At 37.1% G+C, this 20,726-nt stretch overlaps 2 protein-coding genes across 3 annotated transcripts in view; one reads left to right on the top strand and one right to left on the bottom strand.

Annotated features, from left to right (window-relative positions):
* Positions 1–17,384, top strand: part of LOC127979333 (alpha-catulin) — a 55,847-nt gene extending 38,463 nt beyond the window's left edge. The window contains exons 6-19 of one of the 2 annotated variants that reach the window (XM_052584705.1): positions 124–294; positions 1,031–1,231; positions 3,956–4,042; positions 4,738–4,896; positions 5,079–5,171; positions 6,399–6,549; positions 7,320–7,357; positions 7,449–7,490; positions 8,739–8,893; positions 9,151–9,199; positions 10,689–10,745; positions 11,511–11,630; positions 12,295–12,378; positions 16,087–17,384. In XM_052584705.1, coding sequence (XP_052440665.1) covers positions 124–294; positions 1,031–1,231; positions 3,956–4,042; positions 4,738–4,896; positions 5,079–5,171; positions 6,399–6,549; positions 7,320–7,357; positions 7,449–7,490; positions 8,739–8,893; positions 9,151–9,199; positions 10,689–10,745; positions 11,511–11,630; positions 12,295–12,378; positions 16,087–16,236 — 1,557 coding nt within the window. In that variant the 3' untranslated portion in view covers positions 16,237–17,384. Of the gene's footprint in view, positions 1–123; positions 295–1,030; positions 1,232–3,952; positions 4,043–4,737; positions 4,897–5,078; positions 5,172–6,398; positions 6,550–7,319; positions 7,358–7,448; positions 7,491–8,738; positions 8,894–9,150; positions 9,200–10,688; positions 10,746–11,510; positions 11,631–12,294; positions 12,379–16,086 lie in introns of both variants that reach the window. The other variant, XM_052584704.1, reaches the window with a different exon arrangement.
* Positions 17,385–17,633: 249 nt separating this feature from the next.
* LOC127979334 (protein Abitram) lies at positions 17,634–19,762 on the bottom strand. Its single transcript, XM_052584706.1, has 6 exons — positions 19,599–19,762; positions 19,366–19,417; positions 18,767–18,896; positions 18,556–18,632; positions 18,410–18,479; positions 17,634–18,321 (listed from the first exon to the last, which is right to left on the bottom strand). Exons 1-6 carry the CDS (start codon positions 19,663–19,665, stop codon positions 18,187–18,189), a joined length of 531 nt encoding a protein of 176 aa, XP_052440666.1. The 5' UTR covers positions 19,666–19,762; the 3' UTR covers positions 17,634–18,186.
* Positions 19,763–20,726: the final 964 nt, after the last annotated feature.

Genomic DNA, 20,726 nt, shown 5'->3' with positions numbered 1-20,726 from the left:
GTGTTTTCCTTTCCTCATTCTAAAAAATGTAATAACATTCTGTTTACATGTCAAATTTTGCAGCCACATTTTTGTTGTTCCTCTGCATTTTGAAGATAATTTGTGTTCCCCTTTGCCTCTCAGACTTGTCTGCGACATCCAGACTGCGAGTCGGCACGGATCAACAAAGAAGCAGTCTTCCAGCGTATGCGTCTCGCCCTGGAGCAAGTCATCGAGATTGTGACTGACACGAGGAGCGGTGGGGAAGCCAAAGCACTTCCTGTCAGCATCTACGCTGGGATTAAAGACTTTAAGGTGCAGGTGTAGGCCAAGGGCTCTTCGATGGATAAAGTTTCTCTTTTAAAAAAAAGTTTTGTTCAACCAGTCAAAAATAATTTATGCTACAGTTCAAAGGTTTCAGGTTCTCTTTTTTTTATGAAAGAAAAAAAAGGAATTTATACTTTTTTAGCACAGGCACATTAAATCGATATACTGTAAGAGTAAATACATGTTTAATTTTACAAAAGATTTCAATTTCAAATAAATACTGTTCTTTTTAACTTTCTGTTCATCAAAGAATCCTAAAAAAATATTTATGTTTCCACAAAAATATTAAGACAAAACTGTTTTCAACATTGATAATCATAAAAGAATGAATTACATAGTAGGGCTGCGAAATGATTAATCGCGATTAATCGCGATTAATCGATTATAAAAATGTTAAATATATTACAATGGAAACCAGTTTCTTGAAATTGTAATAATACTTAAAAATGTCACCGTATATTTATATCAGATAAATGCTGCATTGGTAAGTGTGAGAGACTTTTCTTGAAAGCATTACTAAATCTTACCAACCAGATACTTCTGAATACAAATGATTTCTGGTGCTACTGAGATTACACACTTCACCCATTAAAGAGCCCTACAAAATAGTGATAATTATTTTAAAGTTATGGATGGGTTGAAAAACAACTGAAACGCAGACATTAGCCAATAACTGGTACATCATGCATCAGTTTCTGACCGGATGCTTGTGTGCGTGTTTCAGGTGAAAGTGGAGGGTCTGAGAGACTCTCTGTTCTGTGTGTCCTGTGAGGCTGTGGCGGCTCAGCTGGAAGCTCTGGTGGAGAAAACCGAAGACTTTACAGACTCTGCCTACACACGCCATGAGCAGAGAGAGACAATCATACAGCTCTGCCAGATCACACGTCAGGAGACCAAACAGCTCATCAACACATGGAGACATGCGGTAAGTGGGACACATACACACATTAGGGACTGCACCGACCAATCATTCACAGTATGACTTGAGTCAAGCTTGATTTTAACAGCAGGAGGAAAACGCCACACTGCATCACAGTATAGCTGTACGACACTGACTTTGTGTCCTTAACTTGCTCTCTTATTCACACAAACATTTCACGTGGCATGTGCACCTGTCCTTCATGTCTTTGTCGTACAGTGTGTTGTTGAAGGATGTTCTGCATGTCTCTCCTCCGGTGGAGTAACTGTCCATGAACCTCACACCTTCGCTGTGCCTCATACAACTTACAGTGCAGATATATAGATGTTTATTCCTTCCTGCTTCCTGCCTTTGGTTTCTTGAATAAGCTATTCATTTGCTGTCATTTTGCCATGATTTCTTTTATTGTGCAGCAGCATACTTTTCAGACAACCTTTATTGATACATGATTTGGTACATGAGTTGACTCCAAAGCTTCTGGTGTATTTAGAGGGATGAAGGTAAAGAGAAAGTCACAAAGAAAGAAAATCCATGAAAAAATATGTATGCACTCTCTAATGTTTTAATAGGAGCATTAATTTGAAGGTTGATATAAACTGACATGGTATTCATTGCTATACATTGAATGGCTTGAGAAAGAAAAACCCTGTTCAAGGAAAACGATTGAGTCACAGCATTTTTTTTAATACTTCTTTTTTTCACTTTACATATATAGGAAAATGTCACCTTTTTTAATTCTTAGGCATTTGTCAGAAGTGACTTCCGGTGCTTTAAATGTGTTTCCTGGGATTTAAAACCCTGACCTCAGCATTACTAGTACTATTATCTCACAAGAACACATGGCGAATATGAATAGTAGCCTAATATGTATGAAATGCAGGGTTCCTACTATCAGGAAAAACCTAAATACTAAAGAATTTAAAATGATTCTCTTCCTGGCCTAGGAAAGTCATGGACATAAATGAAATCTTTAAAGTCAAGGAAAACTCCTGGAATTTCATTTAATAGAAGAGTTGCTAGTTATTCGCTGATCTATTTTGTATGTTAAAAAATGCACTTATGTAGTAAAAAGCCACAGTCTGATTAGCAACCAGGTTTTTGAGTTGAATGATACATAGTGGAATAAGTCTGAATTCAAAAGATTTTTTTAAATTTCAGTAATCAAAACTAAAAGCTGAAAAATTAAAAAGGTCATGGGAATGTATGGGACCTTTTAAAATGTTTTAGACACTTGATAATCTGGAATTTTAAAGGTCAATGCAGTATCTAGAGAACTGTCAGAGAATGCAGATAATATAATACATTCAAATGTGCATTTGTGATGCTTAATATTTTTGTGAGTATGTCATGAATAGAAAGTTATAGAACAGAAAACCGCATTTATTTGAAATATAAATCTTCTATAAGAGATTTCACTTCGCTTTTGCTAAAAAAAAAAAAAGAAAATAAAAATAGCTGATCCCAAAGTTTTGAACAGTAGTGTATGGATATATATGATTACATTTAACACTCCAGTAGAACAGAACACCTTTGAATCTTTATCTACTTGAGGCAGTGTCATTGGTGGTGTTTTCTTTATATATATACATATATATATATATAAAAAGAAATTACAGATTGTTAGATCCCAGATTTCTTTATAATTATTTGTTGTATTTTGATACATTTGATTGTTTTCTCATGTGTAGTTTTTGAGGACGTAATGCTTGCTTGTCTCATAAGGCCAGATGTTTGATGTGTGGTCCTCGCTGCAGCTGACTCTGCCCAAGAATCGCCCACTTAAGACAGGAAGAGACCAACATCTAAAGTGACAATTTGTTTAGTCTTACATGCTATTTAGGGAAGGACCAAAATAATAGTTTACTGTGGAAATTTGAAACAGTCTTTTCAAATGATAGACATTATAATCATAATTCCTGTTCTCCAAAAAATAATAAACAACACTTGTAGACTGCTTGTAGAATACTAGCTTGTTACAAACTTCAAATCTAGTGATTTGTTCATCCTCAAGAGCACTCGATGCATCAACCCGGCACCTTTGTAACATGACTTTGATCCAAATGAAAAGAACCTGTGTACTATCACTCATGGACACCATAAAACCAGACGATCGGGTTTGAAATATCCATTTAAACAACCTCTTGACATTTTTAAGTGCGACTGTCAATGTACAGACCATGGGCGTTAATTTTCTTCCCTCAAGCACTGCATTTCTTCTTTCTACGAGTCCTTGAATGTTTACGACTCTGTATACGTCTCTGCTGTCCTCAGCCAAAACTTATTTAGAGTTTTGAGCGTTGTTTTCACATGGTAATATCTGGGTTGTTCCCCACTTTACCTGTCCACCATTTCAGTGACAGAAACATTTGGAATGTGTTCACTGAAGTGCAATGACTGTTTAAGTCCCAGTGTGACGTCTTGGAAGATGAGAGCGTTTCAAACGTTCACACGGCTTCTGTGGTGTGTTTGTGTTGACACCCCGCCGTAATCCCGTCTGAAAGCTATTCCACCCACCTGTCTGCCTGTCCTCCTTTTGAGAAAGCTGCAGATAAAGACTTTCATGTCTAACAAAGTCCATCTTTCAGGTTGCTTGGGCCACTGACACTCGTGTTGAAACTTGACGGCTCTTCAGCATGGATGGTGCATGAACAACTGGTTGAAAATCATCCTGTTTGCAGTGCGTTAAATTCCCTTTCTATCTTTGTTTCTGTTTCGTTTACCCTCCAGCAGCAATTCCTTAAAGCCAAAGAGGCCACGGACGAGATGGAGCTCTCTATTTTGAAGACTTGTCAGAGTGTCAGTGATCTCAGGCGAGAGGTGAGATTCTTGTGACAGGCTACACACAGGGATTGAATCCCACGAGCCACAGCATCTAAAACAAATCACAATCTTTCTTCAATATCATCCATCCCAGTGTTCCCTGTATCAGTTATGTTGAATTTACAGTGCCATAACATATTAGCTTCATTAGTGAATTTGCGTTTAAGATGACAGCATATCTTTCCATTGCATCGTCTGAACATATAAAAACATATTGGCTTACTGTAATCTGATTCGCGTATAAATGCTTATAAAATAATTCCTTGCAAGGTAAAAGTCTGGAAGTAACTGCTTTGTGAAACTTAAATCCATACAATTGCATTTTCATTGCAACTTAACAATACTGTAACATAGATTATATACAAAAATATTTGTTGACAGACATTACAGAATAAAAGAATACTAGACCGTATTCTAAAGCAATACAAAAAAAAAAAAAAACAGTGTCCAGATGCAAACAGTTAAACAAATTGCAACTGTCATTTAAATTAATGACCAAAACGCATTAAAAAAGCTTTCTATTTTTAGTTGAAAAAGGTGTCTTCATATAATTCATATTGCTCATAATAAATGAAAACACTGTAGTATGTTGCTAAAACAATATTGTTTTTCATGTAATGAAGACTAACACTTAGGGAATTTTTAGGAAACACTGCTCAGTTCAGATAATTGGACTGTTATCTTTGGTTCAGCTTCATAGGGTGGCGGTGGGAAGGGCCACTGAGCTGCTGAAGCTGCATTCAGATCATCTGGTGCTGCAGGCCCTGAAGGCCTCCGGTGGGGATGGGAACCTGGAGGCCGTGGCTGATTATGCTGGCACACTGACCGAACACAAAGAGCAACTGGTGGAGGTGAGCAGATTTGATTAGAGAACATATGATTATATTTGCTTATATTTATTATGATATGTGCATTCAGTACAGATTGGTGCATTGCAGTGCATTTAACAATAGCTTTGCTGTATAATCTACTAAAGTTTTTGAATTTCACTATAGGGTGAACTTTAGTGTAGTGCCATTTTATTCTGTTTCAGACTTGTCGTTTGCTCTGCCACATTTCGGGGACCAAGCCGCTGGAGATCACCTGTATTCACGCTGAGGAAACTTTCCGTGTCATTGGACCTCAGGTAAACAGAGAGGTTGTCTGCTTGTAAAGTAGAAGTCTGATCTTAGCAAACGGAGAGCTTTTTTTCAATGCTTTCAGAGACTTACGCAATATAAAAGGACGGAAGAGTTAGGGCTTATTTTTTTGAAATCACCAATGCTTATTTGACATATTTTACACTGTTGTTGTTGACTTTGCAGCTCTGATTACAGAAAAGAACAGCAGAGGCAAACACACTTACACACATAGGCATAAAGTAGCAAGACATTGCAATTAAAATGCATTTTCAGCTGGATGAAAAAAAAACACAATTCATGCATCAAAATCATCTTTGCGGTTCTTGCTTGTTTTCTTTTTCAAAACAAACAGTATGACATGAAAAAGAAAAGGTAAGATTGGGCCAATATGCAGAATGTAATATTTAACTGAGTATATTTGCAGTGCATTTCTTCAGCACGCTTCATTAGCATATCTGATTGCATGCAGGAATGAGTGTTCTTAGAGAGGGCAACCTCACCTCACCAACCAATAATGATGAGGCCTAAAGATCAGGCAGCCAATAAGGGCACAGCGGGTGAGCGGCAGCTTCAGGGGTGCATGATAATGAGTTGCTTTATCAGTAATTCCAAAAGCCACAGGTAATTACCAGCTGGATCCACACCCTCAGCGGAGACGAGCTCTGCTTCGCAGTGTTTGTTTTTTGAAACCTTCTCCCAGTAAGCTGTAAATCATAATTATGCAGTTGCCGACAGAGTTAGATTGTGCATTTATGCTGTGGGACACTGGAAAGAAACCAACGATGAATATTGATATTCAGATGTTGCACAGGAGTCGAATTATGCAGTCGCATCAAAAATGACAGGACACTGAGGTTTTTGAAAGAAATCTCTCATGCTCACCAAGGCTGGGTTTATTTAATCAGAAATACAGCAAAACAGTAATATTGTGAATTATAAGTACTGTTTTCTGTTTGAATATATTTTGAAATATAATTGATTCCTTTGAGAGCAATACTGAATTTTCGGCAGCAATTACTTCAGACAGTTTTTCTTACCTATGCACCCAGAAAAGGTTTTATATATATATTTTAATGTTTTTGAAAGAAGTCTTTTATGCTTATCATGGCTGCATTTATTTAAACATAAATAAAGTAAAAAAGTAATAAATGAATAATCATGTAATAAAATACGTGGTTTTTTTTTTTGTATTTGATCATTTTTTTAAATGTCATTTATTGCTATGATGGCAGATCATCTCAGCAGCACAGACCCTTGCTCTGCATCCCACCAGCAAGATTGCCAAAGAAAACCTGGATGTGTTTTGCGAGGCCTGGGAGTCCCAGCTGTGTGACATGGCCATCCTGCTGAAGGAGATCAACGATGTGTTCGAGGGCCGCAGAGGTGCGTTAATCAAGCCGTTCAGTCTTGTTAACAATTTGCTGGCTGACTTTTAGGACTACAAACAGCTAATTTTTTCCAGAACAAGATATGAATTATGATATGCATTTACCAAAGTACTTACCACAATATTGTTATCTGGGATTCATGGGTGCTTTAAATGCATTAGTAGCAGTTATTTTCAGGTGCACAAAATGTATTTGTTCATGCCTATGGACAGGGCAGCGATAACCGTTTTTAAAGGTCTTTTTCCTTGTGGCCAGATTGCTATCTTTTCTAGCCGCTAAAGATGTGCGGCTTTGGTACTTGAATAGAGGCTGGATAAATCTCTGTAGGCAAGGTTAAGAGCGCATTGCTGCAGAGATTACAGGTCTGTGAAAGTCCTTTCACTCATCTGTATTTGGACATTGCGCTCAAGGATGGCAGCTCTTCCGAGTGAAACTCTGGTTTTCTCACGGCAGCGCATAAAGAGCTTTATGTGGCAACGATATTTGTCAGATTCTGAAGGAAGGCATCAGTAACGCGCCAGAAACCCGGTGCCTGGGGAGATGTTTTTGTTCCAGATGAGAGGCTCCCAGTCATCATCAGAGCCAACCGAGATATTTCCCAAAACAAACTGTCATCCCCCAAGATCCTGCCTTTGTGTCTGTTCATCCACAATCATTATACACAGCCATATTCAGGCTAGACATGTATTTGAACAAGGTTTTATGTTTTATAGTGTTTTGTATATAGATTTGGTTTTAAGACTTAAGATGTCTTCCTCATTTTAGGTGATAAGAAAACATATCTGTCTCTACCCAGACCAGGGGTAAGTCTCACAAGCAGCAGTTATGATTTCATCACAGATTTCTCTTTCCATATCATGTCCTTTATTATTTACTGATTCATCTATTTTATAGAAACACCTGAAGACGGTCAAGGCTGCCAAACTTGACGCTGAGGTACAATTCCTCCTAATAAAACATAATGTATGAACGAAAAAGTTGAAGTAATGATCGTCAGCTGGAAAAGACTGGGTTGAACATTTTCCATCATGCTCTATTCTTGACCTTATTTCTTTATTTTTGTCCAGAAAATTATATAGACTTTTGCCATTCCTTTTCCAAATATAGATTACAATATTACTAAAAAATACAAATTTTCAGGTTATGACCTGAACTTTACAAAACATTACAATTGAAATTAATTAAGTTTTAAAATTAATTTGACACAAACCAAGAGAAATGAACTAAGAGACAGGAACCAAGAGAAAACGTTACCGTCTACAGCCACAAGAGGGCGCTCTATGCTGCTCCGTGCTCCTGTAGTCTACAACAGTGCAGCATAGAGCGCCCTCTTGCGGCTGTAGACGGTAATGTTTTCTCTTGGTTCCTGGTTCTAAATAAATGTGACTTATAGTCCAGTGCGACTTATGTTTTTTTCCACATCATGACGTATTTTTGGACTGATGCGACTTATACTCAGGTGAGACTTATAGTCCGAAAAATACGGTAACTAAAATGAACAACTGATAAGCCTAAGTGTGATGAAACTGATTTGTTTACCTTTCTGTATTAATTCGGTCGCAAAAATTCATTAGAAACTGTCTAAACCTCAAATCATTGCATCTATAACTTTTAGAATACTTTTAGTCTTGGCCAAATGATGCGCTGTGTTGTTTTACTACTATTTATATACTATAGCATTTATTTATATTTTAATTTAGCTTTTGATATATCCAGTTGTCCAATTTTTATCAGTTTAAATTAAATTAAATCAGAATTAAATCAAATTATCAGTTTGATCAAAACTAATACAACTTTTTAAAATACTTAATGTATTTTATTGCAGTTTTAGTTTTATAATTTTTTTTATACTTCTACTTTATTTTAGTTTCCTTGGCATGGTTTAAAGTTTTAGTTGTTCATCTAGTAATAACATTTTAGTAAATTTCAAAATACTGAGAAAATGTTAAATAGTTTAATCTCTTAGTGTGGGAATGTTTTTAAAGTTTGAAAATGCAATAAACCAGATATATTATTTTTTTTATAATTAAAAATTCTGTAAGCAATGGAAAATTCTCAGTTACCGTAGCTTCTGCTATATACATTTAAATAAACAAAAAAAGTGTAATTTGCCAGTATTTAGTTCTGCTTGGAAGTATCCTTGTGACCATGATCTGAAGGGTCTTCAAATGTTGATCTATTCAGGAGCAAACCAGCATTGCCAAGCTTGGGCTGGAAGTGTGTCTCCTGACCTCAGATGTGGACTCAGAGGTGGAGCGCTGGGACGAGCAGGACCACGAGATGGTTCGGCTGTGTCAGATCATATCCAGCATGGCGTATTCCATGTACCTCTTCACCAGGTAACCCACTGGAAACCTTTTCAGAGACTTCATAGTCCATTTCTCAGATTATCAGATTGGTTTGAGCAGTGTTATATTACACAGGAAATGAAATACAGCGTACTGAAAAGTTAAAGCTTTTTGAAAAATGTCTGTTCAGAAGACAAAACCATGTTGTTGTTGTTAATCTGCACTTTCTGTCAACCTACACAATCGGTTTTATGGATCTTCTAAGGATGTTTCATTAACTCTCTGCTGTTTTGCACTCTGTGATTAAGGGGGGAAGGACTACTGAAGACAACTTTGGATCTATTCCACCAAGCTGAGGTACGCCAGCATTCATTCTCTCTCATAGGTTTTTTAATTGAATCTCTTCAAGGTGCCATTAAGAGCAATGCATCCCCTGGAAAAGATGGATCAATATATTATTAAAAAGGCCAGCTGTCATTTGTCTGTGAGATACAGTGATCCAGAGCAGGATGTGTCTGTGAATGGAGAGGAAATGCTGATTAAGCAGTGTGTCGTTCTATTAGTAGGGCACACTGGCTTCCATCTAAACACAACCTCTTATCTGACAGAGCGAGCTTAACATCAACATCACAGCAGAACAGCACTGGGAACTTATGTCTGTGTACCTTGTTTTATAGTCTTCGCTGCATTAATGTCATGTTGCAATTCTCATAATTATGAGTTTCCTACTAGTAAACAGTTCATGTCAAACACACAATTACAACTTGGAAACCCATAATTTTAAAGAACTAAGTCTCCATGTTATCTCAATTGATCGCTGTGACTTCATGTCAAAATAACCAAAAGGCAGTGACCATATGTTACTTCATTTGTTACAAATTTCTGTTTATGCCATTGTTACCTGATTTGATTTATTTAAGACTGTGCGAGAGCAAATACAGGTGATTTAATATAACGATTTTGTTTTCCATGTTATTATTATTTTTAATAATTTTTCTCCATGGATCAGTTTTGACATTATGAGCATTGCCAAAGTAACAAAAACATTCTGAGGTTTTGAACTCCTCTGGTAATTACAATAATTTAGAAAATTTTTACAATATTGAAAATATTGCAAATATAATGCTTTAATAATCATTCTAATTCTATAAAAATAGGAACGTTCTATAATGCTAATAACACAGAAAAGCAATAGCATTGGAATCACTTTCATATCAGTTTTCCAGCTGATGAATTGGAAAGCATTGACAGCCAATCAGAAGGAGCGGCAGACAACAAAACATTATTGTTCTTGGTGTGAACAGACCTGTATGTAGAATAAACTTCTTCTAGGCCACTGAAAGTGTGACCTGACCTGAGTCTTTATCTTGTGTCATTGTACATTATGGTGGCCATACGTCCACTTGTCCTAAACATGTCCTGGTGGGGATTTAAAATTGCCTGAAAAGTCTGGGTATTGGTTTTGTTTTTGCAGTTTTGTTTTCCATATTTTGTGAACTTGTATTTGCATTGCTTTTAACTGTTCACTGTAAATCAAACTTTCCCACACGCCCCAATTGGTTTATTCCATACAATATATACACACGCCATTTGTCAGTCTGTAAGTCGTATCCTTCAGCAAGTATGAAAACAGAGTCAAACATTTCTTTTTTTTAGGCAATTTAGAAATCCCAGCCAGGACATGTCCAGGAAAAACAAATCTAGGCCTACATGTATATTTGCACTTTTAATTTATTTAGGTTTATTTTACTGTAATGTAAAAAAAATCTTGATGCACCTTTGTTCAAGTTGTGTAACATCTACTCTGATATAGAGTGTAGCCTCACAGTATGGATTTATTTTCCAGGTGTTGTCAGACCAAGGTCTCCAGCTGTGCCACATCCTCCACTCTCTCTCCACACAGGTAACACACCCGCGTGCCCACCAGGCTCTTATGTACCACAGTTTCATTAGATGCCTGTAAATAAAGACTGTAATGACTGCCATCCATTTCCTTGGGACCACAGAGACGTGGCTATCAGTGATAGTTAACCCTGCTCTGGCTGGGGCCGACAGGGGCCACTCATCCATAATCACAGAGCCTGACACTTATGGTGCACTGCACGGTTTGATTAATAATCTCAAACATGCCTGACCCAAAATGCATTTCCCCAGCTGCAAGCAGAGTATGGATAATACAAATTGCTTACATCTACTTATTCATCCATCAGTTCAAATTCAGCAATTACCTCACTTTGGCAAACCTTTAATGCAGTTTTGGGTGAAAGTATTTTATTAGATTCTTACATTTGTCCTTGCCGTAAGTCCTGAGAGGATTGTGGAAAGTAAAGCAATGATGTATGCATACAAAACAACAAGCCATATATATATATGGCTTGAATGTATTTTAAAATGTAATTTATTCCTTTGATGGCAAAGCTAAATTTTCAGCCTCATTACTCCTCCAGTCTTTAGTGTCACATGATCCTTCGGAAATCATTCAAATGTGCTGATTTAATTGTCCCGTTCCGTCTGTCATGTTCATACTTTGCATTTTTAAAGAACATCATTAAAAAAATGATTTCTAATGTAGAAAATGAGTCTTTATGCAAAAGAGCTGTTGTGTTGAAGTTTGTTTAGATTCCTCGCTTCTCAAATGTTAAGGCCACGTATCATGTCTGTGTTATAGCTGCTGGATGAAGACAGAATCCTTATTTTATCTGAGACCGAGAAGCTGTCAGCCGCATGTCAACAGCTGCAGGTCTGTGCCAAGACTCCGGTTCAGGGCAAGAGCGCCATCTTTCAGAAGGTAAGCGAGTATAAACAGTACAGACTGTTCTTGTACATAAGTGAATGGAGCAGACATGAGTAGGGTTTTTGTTTGTTTGACTTGACAGTTTAATCCATTAATGCACTTCAATTCATAATTTAGAATCTGAGGATTCAAATTGTATCGATTCATCTTAATTTAGAGATTTAAAGAGAACAATATAAACTAAAGTTTAAAGTCACAGGTCACTGCCACATGTGATTTGATAATAAATCTGTTTCTCCTGCAAAGACACTGACCTTACTCTATTTCCGGACTCCATTTAACCTGATAAAATGGCATGCTGTCCAGGGTCATCCTTCTGTTTTGATAAAGTAAAGGTCACAGCCGGAGGCAGGTTTTAATAGGTTTATAGAGGCTGTGTTTGCGTCGTGCTGTGGAACCAAAAAACCAAGCTCAATCAGGATCTCCCAGCATGTCTTCAGGAGCCCTCACATGGTTTCCAAGCATATTATTTCCCAAAAACCAATTATATGTGAACCAGTCTGGTTCACAAATCACCTGTCGGAAATGTATAGATTGTTGTCGCTGCAAAATGATAGCTTGACTGAAATGTGGGCGTACATGGTGTGCTTGTTAGCAGAACTATATTTTGGGAAGTTTAGTCAGCTAATGATCCATCTGTTATTCTTGTCTCGTTCAGGTCGACTCATCCATACAGAATACCAAAGGCATCTTGACAGTGGTGGTCTATTTACTGCCCATCTGTAATAAGCTCATCAGAAAGGTAGGCAACAACATGAACATCTGGATTTACGTCTTAATTGGTTGATAATGTATATTTAATTGTATAATGTATATTGTGTTTGCTCATCATCTATTTTTTTAGATTTAGATTACATTCATGCTTGTCATCTAACACTCGCTGAATCAAAAAAAAGATTATAATAAATGTATGACATTTAAAAATAAAATTTTCACCTTTATTATGATAGGACAGATCAGAGCTGAAAGGAAGATAAGGGGGAAAGAGATTGAGGGGTGGGATCGGAAAAGGTCCTCGGGTCGGGATCCGAACTCGGGACGCCCTTAGTGCATATTTGATGACACATGAAAATGTAAATTAGCAAATCTCAAAATGAATATCCATGTTTAAACCTTTACATTATAATGGCTATCTGCCATTGAGACACTAATTATCATCTTATCAGTATCAGCCTGTATTTAAATGGATTAATTTAGTGGTTGGTTAGGACAAAATTTAGATTTACATGTAAAGGAATGCATTGTGATAATGACCAGGGTTACTATTTTTAACTTTAGGCCATGTCCACACGTACATGGGTATTTTTTAAACAGAGTTTTCCTTCTACCTTTTAAAAAATAATCTCCTTCAATGTGTCAATGTAGACAGGGCAGTAAAACCATAAAAAAGCTTGTTTAACTTATATTAAAATATATTACAATAACTACTTTAAATTTAAAAGTGAAATGAAATGACCAAAAAATATATAGTAGTGCTAAAATTAATCGCGATTAATTGCATACAAAATAAAAGTTTTTGTTTACATTGTATGTGTGTATACTATGTATATTTGTTATGTACAAATTCAAAGACATGTATGTATATATTTAAGAAAATGTTTATTTTTATATATTAAATATATTATATAAATATAAAATAATATATATATATATAAAATAAAATATAAGAATATAAATATATAAATGTATATACATGTAAATATTTTCAAAATATATACTGTATCTGTGTGTATTTATATATACATAATATACACAGTACACATTATGTAAACAAAAACTTTTATCCTGGATGTAATTAATCATGATTAATCGTTTGACAGCAATAGTATATAGACATAAAAAAAAAGAAAAAGTAAAAATACAAAAGCACAGCAAAATTCCTACAAATTTAACCAAAATTTAAATGACAACAGAAAATATACAAATAAAACCTACTGAAAATATTAACAAAAAATTAAGTAAAATAAAAATAATAGTATCTCCATGCTGGTAAGGAAACTGTGTTGTGCTTTTATGTCATGGATGCGCCGATATTAAAATTCTAGATGATTAAATTGTGTTATTAAAGATGAGCTTTAAAGAGTGTTAGATGACAGCAAAGATAATTAAAAACTGAGGAAATGAGCAAGCATAAACATATTGAATGTTAATAATCAATTTAAAAAGCTTTAAATACATGATTTATTGTGCACCCTTACTTGTTATTTAATGTTCTGGTGTGATTTATGTTTCATTCTATCAATTAAAACAATGTGTATAATCAAATCTCAGAATCAGAATGAGCTTTATTGCCAGGTATGTTTACACATACGAGGAATTTGTTTTCGTGACAGAAGCTCCGCAGTACAACAGAATGACAGCGACAGAACATAAAACACATAATAAAAGAATAAAAAATACAAATATGTAGACAGTGAATGACAATATACAAATGACAATTGTAGGCAGGTATATTACAAAGTGAAGTTATGTATGTACATATATATTGTGTGCAAAATTTAAGTGTATACTAAGTATGTGTGTTAGATAAATAAAGTGTGTGTGTATATAAATATAAAGTGTAGTGTGTTCGCCATTATTGTCAGCTGTTCATAAGATGGATTGCCTGAGGGAAGAAACTGGTCCTGTGTCTGGTCGTTCTAGTGCTCAGTGCTCTGTAGCGTCGACCAGATGGCAACAGTTCAAAGAGGGAGTGTGCTGGATGTGAGGGGTCCAGAGTGATTTTGACAGCCCTTTTTCTCACTCTGGATAAGTACAGTTCTTGAATAGATGGGAGAGTTGAACCGATGATTCGCTCAGCAGTCCGGACTACCCTCTGTAGTCTTCTGAGGACAGATTTAGAAGCTGAGCTGAACCAGACAGTTACTGAAGTGCAGAGGATGGATTCAATGATGGTGGAGTAGAACTGTTTCAGCAGCTCCTGTGGCAGGTTTAACTTCCTCAGCTGGCGGAGAAAGTACAACCTCTGCTGGGCCTTTTTTACGATGGAGTCAATGTGAATGTCCCACTTCAGGTCCTGAGAGATGGTGGTTCCCAGGAACCTGAATGACTCCACTGCAGTCACAGTGCTGTTCATGATGGTGAGTGGGGGGAGTGCAGGGGGGTTTCTCCTGAAGTCCACGATCATCTCCACTGTTTTGAGCGTGTTAAGCTCCAGGTTGTTGAGACTGCACCAGACAGCCAGCTCTTTTACCTCCTGTCTGTAAGCAGACTCGTCACCGTCCTGAATGAGGCCGATGAGTGTGGTGTCATCTGCAAACTTCAGGAGCTTGACAGAGGGGTCCTTAGATGTGCAATCGTTGGTGTACAGGGAGAAGAGCAGTGGGGAGAGAACGCAGCCCTGGGGAGCTCCGGTGCTGATTGTACGGGTGCTGGATGTGTATTTTCCCAGCCTCACTAGCTGCTGCCTGTCTGTCAGGAAGCTGTTGATCCACTGACAGACGGAGGTGGGCACGGAGAGCTGATTTAGTTTGGGCAGGAGGAGGTTTGGGATGATCGTGTTGAAGGCCGAGCTGAAGTCCACAAACAGGATCCTCACATAAGTCCCCGGTCTGTCTAGGTGTTGCAGAACATAATGCAGTCCAATGTTTACTGCATCGTCCACAGACCTGTTTGCTCTGTAGGCAAACTGAAGAGGATCCAGCAAGGGTCCAGTGATGTCCTTCAGGTGGGCCAGCACCAGTTTTTCAAATGACTTCATGACTACAGACGTTAGAGCCACAGGCCTGTAGTCATTTAGTCCTGTAATTTTGGGTTTCTTAGGGATGGGGATGATGGTGGAACGTTTGAGGCATGAAGGGACTTCGCACAGCTCCAGCGATCTGTTGAAGATCTGTGTGAAGATGGGGGCCAGCTGGTCAGCACAGGATTTCAGACAGGCTGGTGTAACACAATCTGGGCCTGGTGCTTTTTTCCTTTTCTGCTTCCGGAAGACCTGGCGCACCGCATCCTCGCTGATCTGAATTGCAGGTGTGGGGGAGAGGGGGGATGCAGGAGGTGAGAATGGTGAGAGTGCTTGATTGGAGAGGTGTTCAGGATGGGTTTCAGGAGCTGTTAATGGTGCGAACGGTAGTTTGGAGAGGCATTCGGGGCTGGTTGCAGGAGTTGTGAAGGGTGTGAATGGTTGTGTGGGGAGGCGTTCAGGGCAGGTGATGGGTGTTCTTTCAAACCTGCAGTAAAACTCGTTCAGATCGTCTGCCAGTCGTTGATTCTCTACAGTGCTGGGGGGTGGTGTCTTGTAATTGGTGATCTTCTTTAGACTTTTCCACACTGATGCGGAGTCGTTGGAAGTGAACTGAGTCCTTATTTTTTCAGAATAATTCCTCTTTGCCACTTTGATCTCCTTTTCCAATGTGTATTTAGCCTGTTTATACAAGACATACAAGACATTGTCCCCCTTCACTCTTAGAGCATGTTTGTATTAAACTGTATCTTCTACCTTTAATTCCAGTGTAAATCAGAACGCAGCTGTCTGGCTTCACCTCAGCACTGCAGGGAGACACAGCAGAGCACGGCCGTCAGTGAGGAGACTCTGAATGGCTTCGGAGTCAAATCCCTGGAGCAGCACATGGCCAATCTAACATTCCTGGAGAGCAAATAGTTCTGAAAACCAAAGGCGCTTCTGCCTGTTCTCACGCACACAGTGCATGGCAATGCACTCGCCCACGACGTGCCATTCTTTGTGCTTCTGCCCATTCGCTTTGTGGTGTATGATAGCGTTAGTATTACCAGCCTCATTCCAGAAACCAAAAAACACTGAAGAAAAAACCCTTCATTAATTGCATGTGTTCCAAGTCATCATGCGACTCTTTCAAGTGTAATGGCTGGTAAATATGCTCCGGTTTTAACCGAATGTTCAGCTGCGTTTCTCGTTATTAGCCAACATTGAGGTGTACATGATAAAAGTTTTGATGCAAAAAAAACTGCACACTGTATGTAACATAACTGCCTCATGTACAAGTTGATGCCAAATATATCCAGTTTAAATCATCTTCCTACAATGGTTTCGACACAGGGCTACAGGACACAGTTTCAGTGACTTTAGTATGAAAAAGGTTGAGTGTTTACAGCAGGGAACGTTACTTTCCAAAGAAGCATTTCTGAAGGATGACAATGAAAAATACAGTTCCTTTTAAAGGGATAGTCCACCTAAAAATGAAAATTGGTAGCGTTTTTTTTACCCTCATGTCATTCCAAACCAGTATGTCTTCATGCAAAACACGAAATTAAGTGATTTTGAAGTCTCAAAATGTCAAAACATCATCTTTTATGATGATCATACAGGTTTGGAATGACATAAGGGCAAGTAAATTTTAATTTTCAGGCGAACTGGCCCTTTAAATGTACTTTCGTAGGAGTGACAGCTTTGTAATAGTATTGACTGCCTTGTAGGTCACTGTGATTTGTATTTTTACTTTAGTCCTAACAATGTTAAGTCAAGCTTTGGTACATTAACCAAAAAAGTTAGAGATGGTATATATATCAACAGCTTGGGCTGTTGTACTGAAATTTCTAGTACGGCACAGATTAAAAGGCTCTTCAGAATTTGGTTTCTATTCACACACCAATTCTAGTTGATACTCTGCTAAGAGAAAAAAAAAGTTCCTCCGATTTAAACTTCAGTCAGTCTAACCATAAGCTTAAGAGATGATTGTGCAGCTATGACCTCGAGTTGTATTAGTGTTGGACCATTGAATGATTGTGAAATCAGAAAACAATAAAATCTAAATATATGTTATTTTTCTTAAATATTTATGTTTGAGTGATTCATTTATGCACTAAACATTTGTTATTCCGTTATATACATTCCTCCAAACTAAGGCAATACAAGCAGACTACTGAAACAGACTCGTGATGAAATGCATATCTTCAATCAATACATTTATTTAAAGCACGTACTAACATCAAAACTATTGAAATTCTCTGTTGGTTATTACATTCAACTATATTGAAAATACAAGTTTACATACACCGTCTGTGCATGCAAGCTTTAGGTCAGTGAGGTTTTGTAAATGTATGTCAGTTTTTATCTCTACAATCTATTTGGCGAAATGACAAAATGTTGAGATTGCTGTCAATTGTTTTGAGAGCACTGACCTTAGTTTGTGTAAAAGAAATTGACTGAATAAAAACAAACCTATAAGGGCCAGTTGAATACACTCAGAAGAGAGCAGTTCCTTTATTTAGAATTAACTTAAACAATGAATATATCCAAAAAGTAACGGCTGGAGCAGTTTTATTGTAACGAGATGGGCAATAATGTGTCTGTCCTTTACTTCTCAAATTAAACCAGTTCTTAATGAAACAATAAACTAAACACTAACAATATCCATTGCACTGGCATTGTTATGTATCTCATGAACAGTGGTCCTACAAAATGCACTCCAGTGAAATCCAAGACTTCTCTGGTTTCAGCAGACAAGTCTTCATTCCTTCAAATTTTCTCAAGGTGATTTTTGAAATGTAAGTGGTACACATTCATGATGCCACTGACGTTTCCACCTGCTGGAAGTAATTTTTCTTCAAAGCCATTTCAAAGTGCAAGCTGATCTCAGCGAGGCTCTTCTTGTTGGTTTCTTTTAGTCAGAACCTCGTCATATTGTTCTCTGGTCAGAAGACTTTCAGTGACACTCTTACTCTCTTCGAATTTAGGTAATATAACTGCAATGTATCCCTCTGTGGAAGGCTGTGGCAAAAAAGAAGACAAATCTTACATTTGCAAAAGTTTAGAGATTTTCCATTGCATTTTTTTTTAAAGCAGTATTAGTGGTAACCTTTTCCAATAACAGATCTGGCTTGTTCAAAATGGCTTCATTCACTTCTAGGAGACGTCCTCTGATACAGCTGGGAAAATAGGAGTTGAACTGACATCATTTTAAGGTTATAGAAATGCTTTGTGATGTTTATCTGTGTAACTGACCTGAATATGGTGTACTCCTGTTCATCTGTACACGTTATTCTACACAGTGGTGCAAACTCCGTCAGGAACTGACCACCCTGCAGAATAAATCATATTTACTGATAATGTTCAGAGAAAGCGTGAATTCAGATAATGACAGTAATTATCACAATCATTACTGTGTTGGTTGTGTGTTTACAGTATTAAAGTCATTATGGAAAAAGGTACTCACTCGCTTTGACTTTCCAGACACCTTGTTCTTCAGACGGCTGCATCCATCGCTGATCTGATAGTTTATGTTTTTGATTTTTCGTCCATTCTGAAGGATAGGATGAGACTCTGCAAGAGTGATGACGCATATCCTGATCAGAAGAAAACAGAGTTAGGTTTTCACAGCAAAGGTACGTTTAGAGGGGTGTTTCTCCAACTATGAACACTTATGACCCTGTGGACTTTCAGAAAATAAAGAAAAGTGTACATATTTACATTCTCTGCATCATGGACATTTTGAACACGTTTTTTTTATTACAATCTATATCTCAGAATATGTATTCAGTTGATTGTGCAGCAGCCGTAATTTCCGAAGAATGTTTAAAAATAAATTCGTACAATAAATATAAATGGTTGTTCAGACCATCGTGGTTTAAAATATGTAAGTTAATCATATATTTATAGTATTAAAGTTTGGATCTGAGATTTACATACAGATTAAAATCTATACATAAATCATCTGAATATGAAGTGTATAAAATATGAAAAAGGGCTTTAAATAAAAATAAACTTTGTAAAAGTGTACAGAACTGCACAGTGGAGAGAACAGAACACATTTACCTGTTGGAGTGCTGCAGAATGCAGTGATCCTCACAGGCTTTTCCTTTCAGATCTACATTAGCATTCACACCAACAGAACCATTAATCTTTACATCTTTAAAAAGTATGTATGTATATAGAAGTCGCTTCGGGACGTTAATCTGAACATACATTGAGCTACAGTAAAAACAACTGACAAGAGCAGGCAAAACAGAGTTGACAATAATATTCAGAATATATTAACCTAACGTTACCAGTTTTAAACCAGCGGGTGAAATAACGATCGATTACTGATGGGGCTTTCTTTTCACTGTCTTCCATGTCAGCATCCACCACAGCAATCCAATTAAAAAATAAATAATTTTACAGAGGCTGATACAGCGTGATCATTTCTAAACAGTGATGTTTGAAGCCGGAAGACAAATCAAGTCACACAAACAATAGCATCCGGTTATACTAATTTTTGGTATCTCATGGTGTTTTTTTTTTTTTGCATAACTTTGTCTTGATTATTATTTTTTTTACCTGATAATAAATGCAAACGAATTTTTAGAGAAACGTATCTTAAATAACTCAGACTCTTCCGGTTCGTTTTGATTGTAACACACAGCAGCATTGCATTGAAGATGCCAGCGCCTGTGATGGACCATAGTGATGGACACATGTAATGTCTATTGTTGTGCACTCCTAACGTTGTGTCTTGGGGCAGAGTGGGTCTCATCGCATTTGGGACATGTAATTCAGTTGCCCTCTATAACCCACAGGTACTGATTGTATAGTTTAGTTGAGGTGACGCTGATGCTCTGTGGCATAATTACACAGTTGTATATTATACAGTTAACGGTAACATATGTTCAGATTCTTGCAGTGATGTGCAAGCTGTAAACTCAAACCAAATTTAATTTCACTAAGTGTTTGATAAACTGTCAAATAAGATGTCTGTGAAATTGTGACAGGTTTGTCTCATCTAAATTTTGTTTATTAATTGTCAGGAAATAAGGATTGTTGAGGTGCTGAATAAACATACTGGAAGAGTGAATGCTGTCCAGTGGGTTCATAAACAAGACTGCAGTAAGTATTTTACCCTCATTAATAAATTTCAAATAGGCTGTTTACAGATATTTCCATTTCAAAGGTTTGAAAACGTGTGAAATCTTTTACTTCATGCATAGACATTATTCAGTTGTCTGTCATAAAAACAAAGGAACTTAAAGAAACTTATAGAAACCTTATAGAGTTTATTTTTTAGTCAGGATTTTATATCACTCTCCATCTGAGTTTCAATATACCTTTCCATCTTTTGGAATATATTTAGAATAACAGCTAGTTGCGACAAGTCTCTTGTGTAAAGAAAACCCTTAGTGATAACAGTCTTACAGTTA

Source organism: Carassius gibelio, chromosome B19 (assembly GCF_023724105.1).
Source record: "Carassius gibelio isolate Cgi1373 ecotype wild population from Czech Republic chromosome B19, carGib1.2-hapl.c, whole genome shotgun sequence".
Taxonomy (NCBI): Eukaryota; Metazoa; Chordata; class Actinopteri; order Cypriniformes; family Cyprinidae; genus Carassius; species Carassius gibelio.
This window is presented reverse-complemented; position numbering and strand designations above follow the sequence as displayed.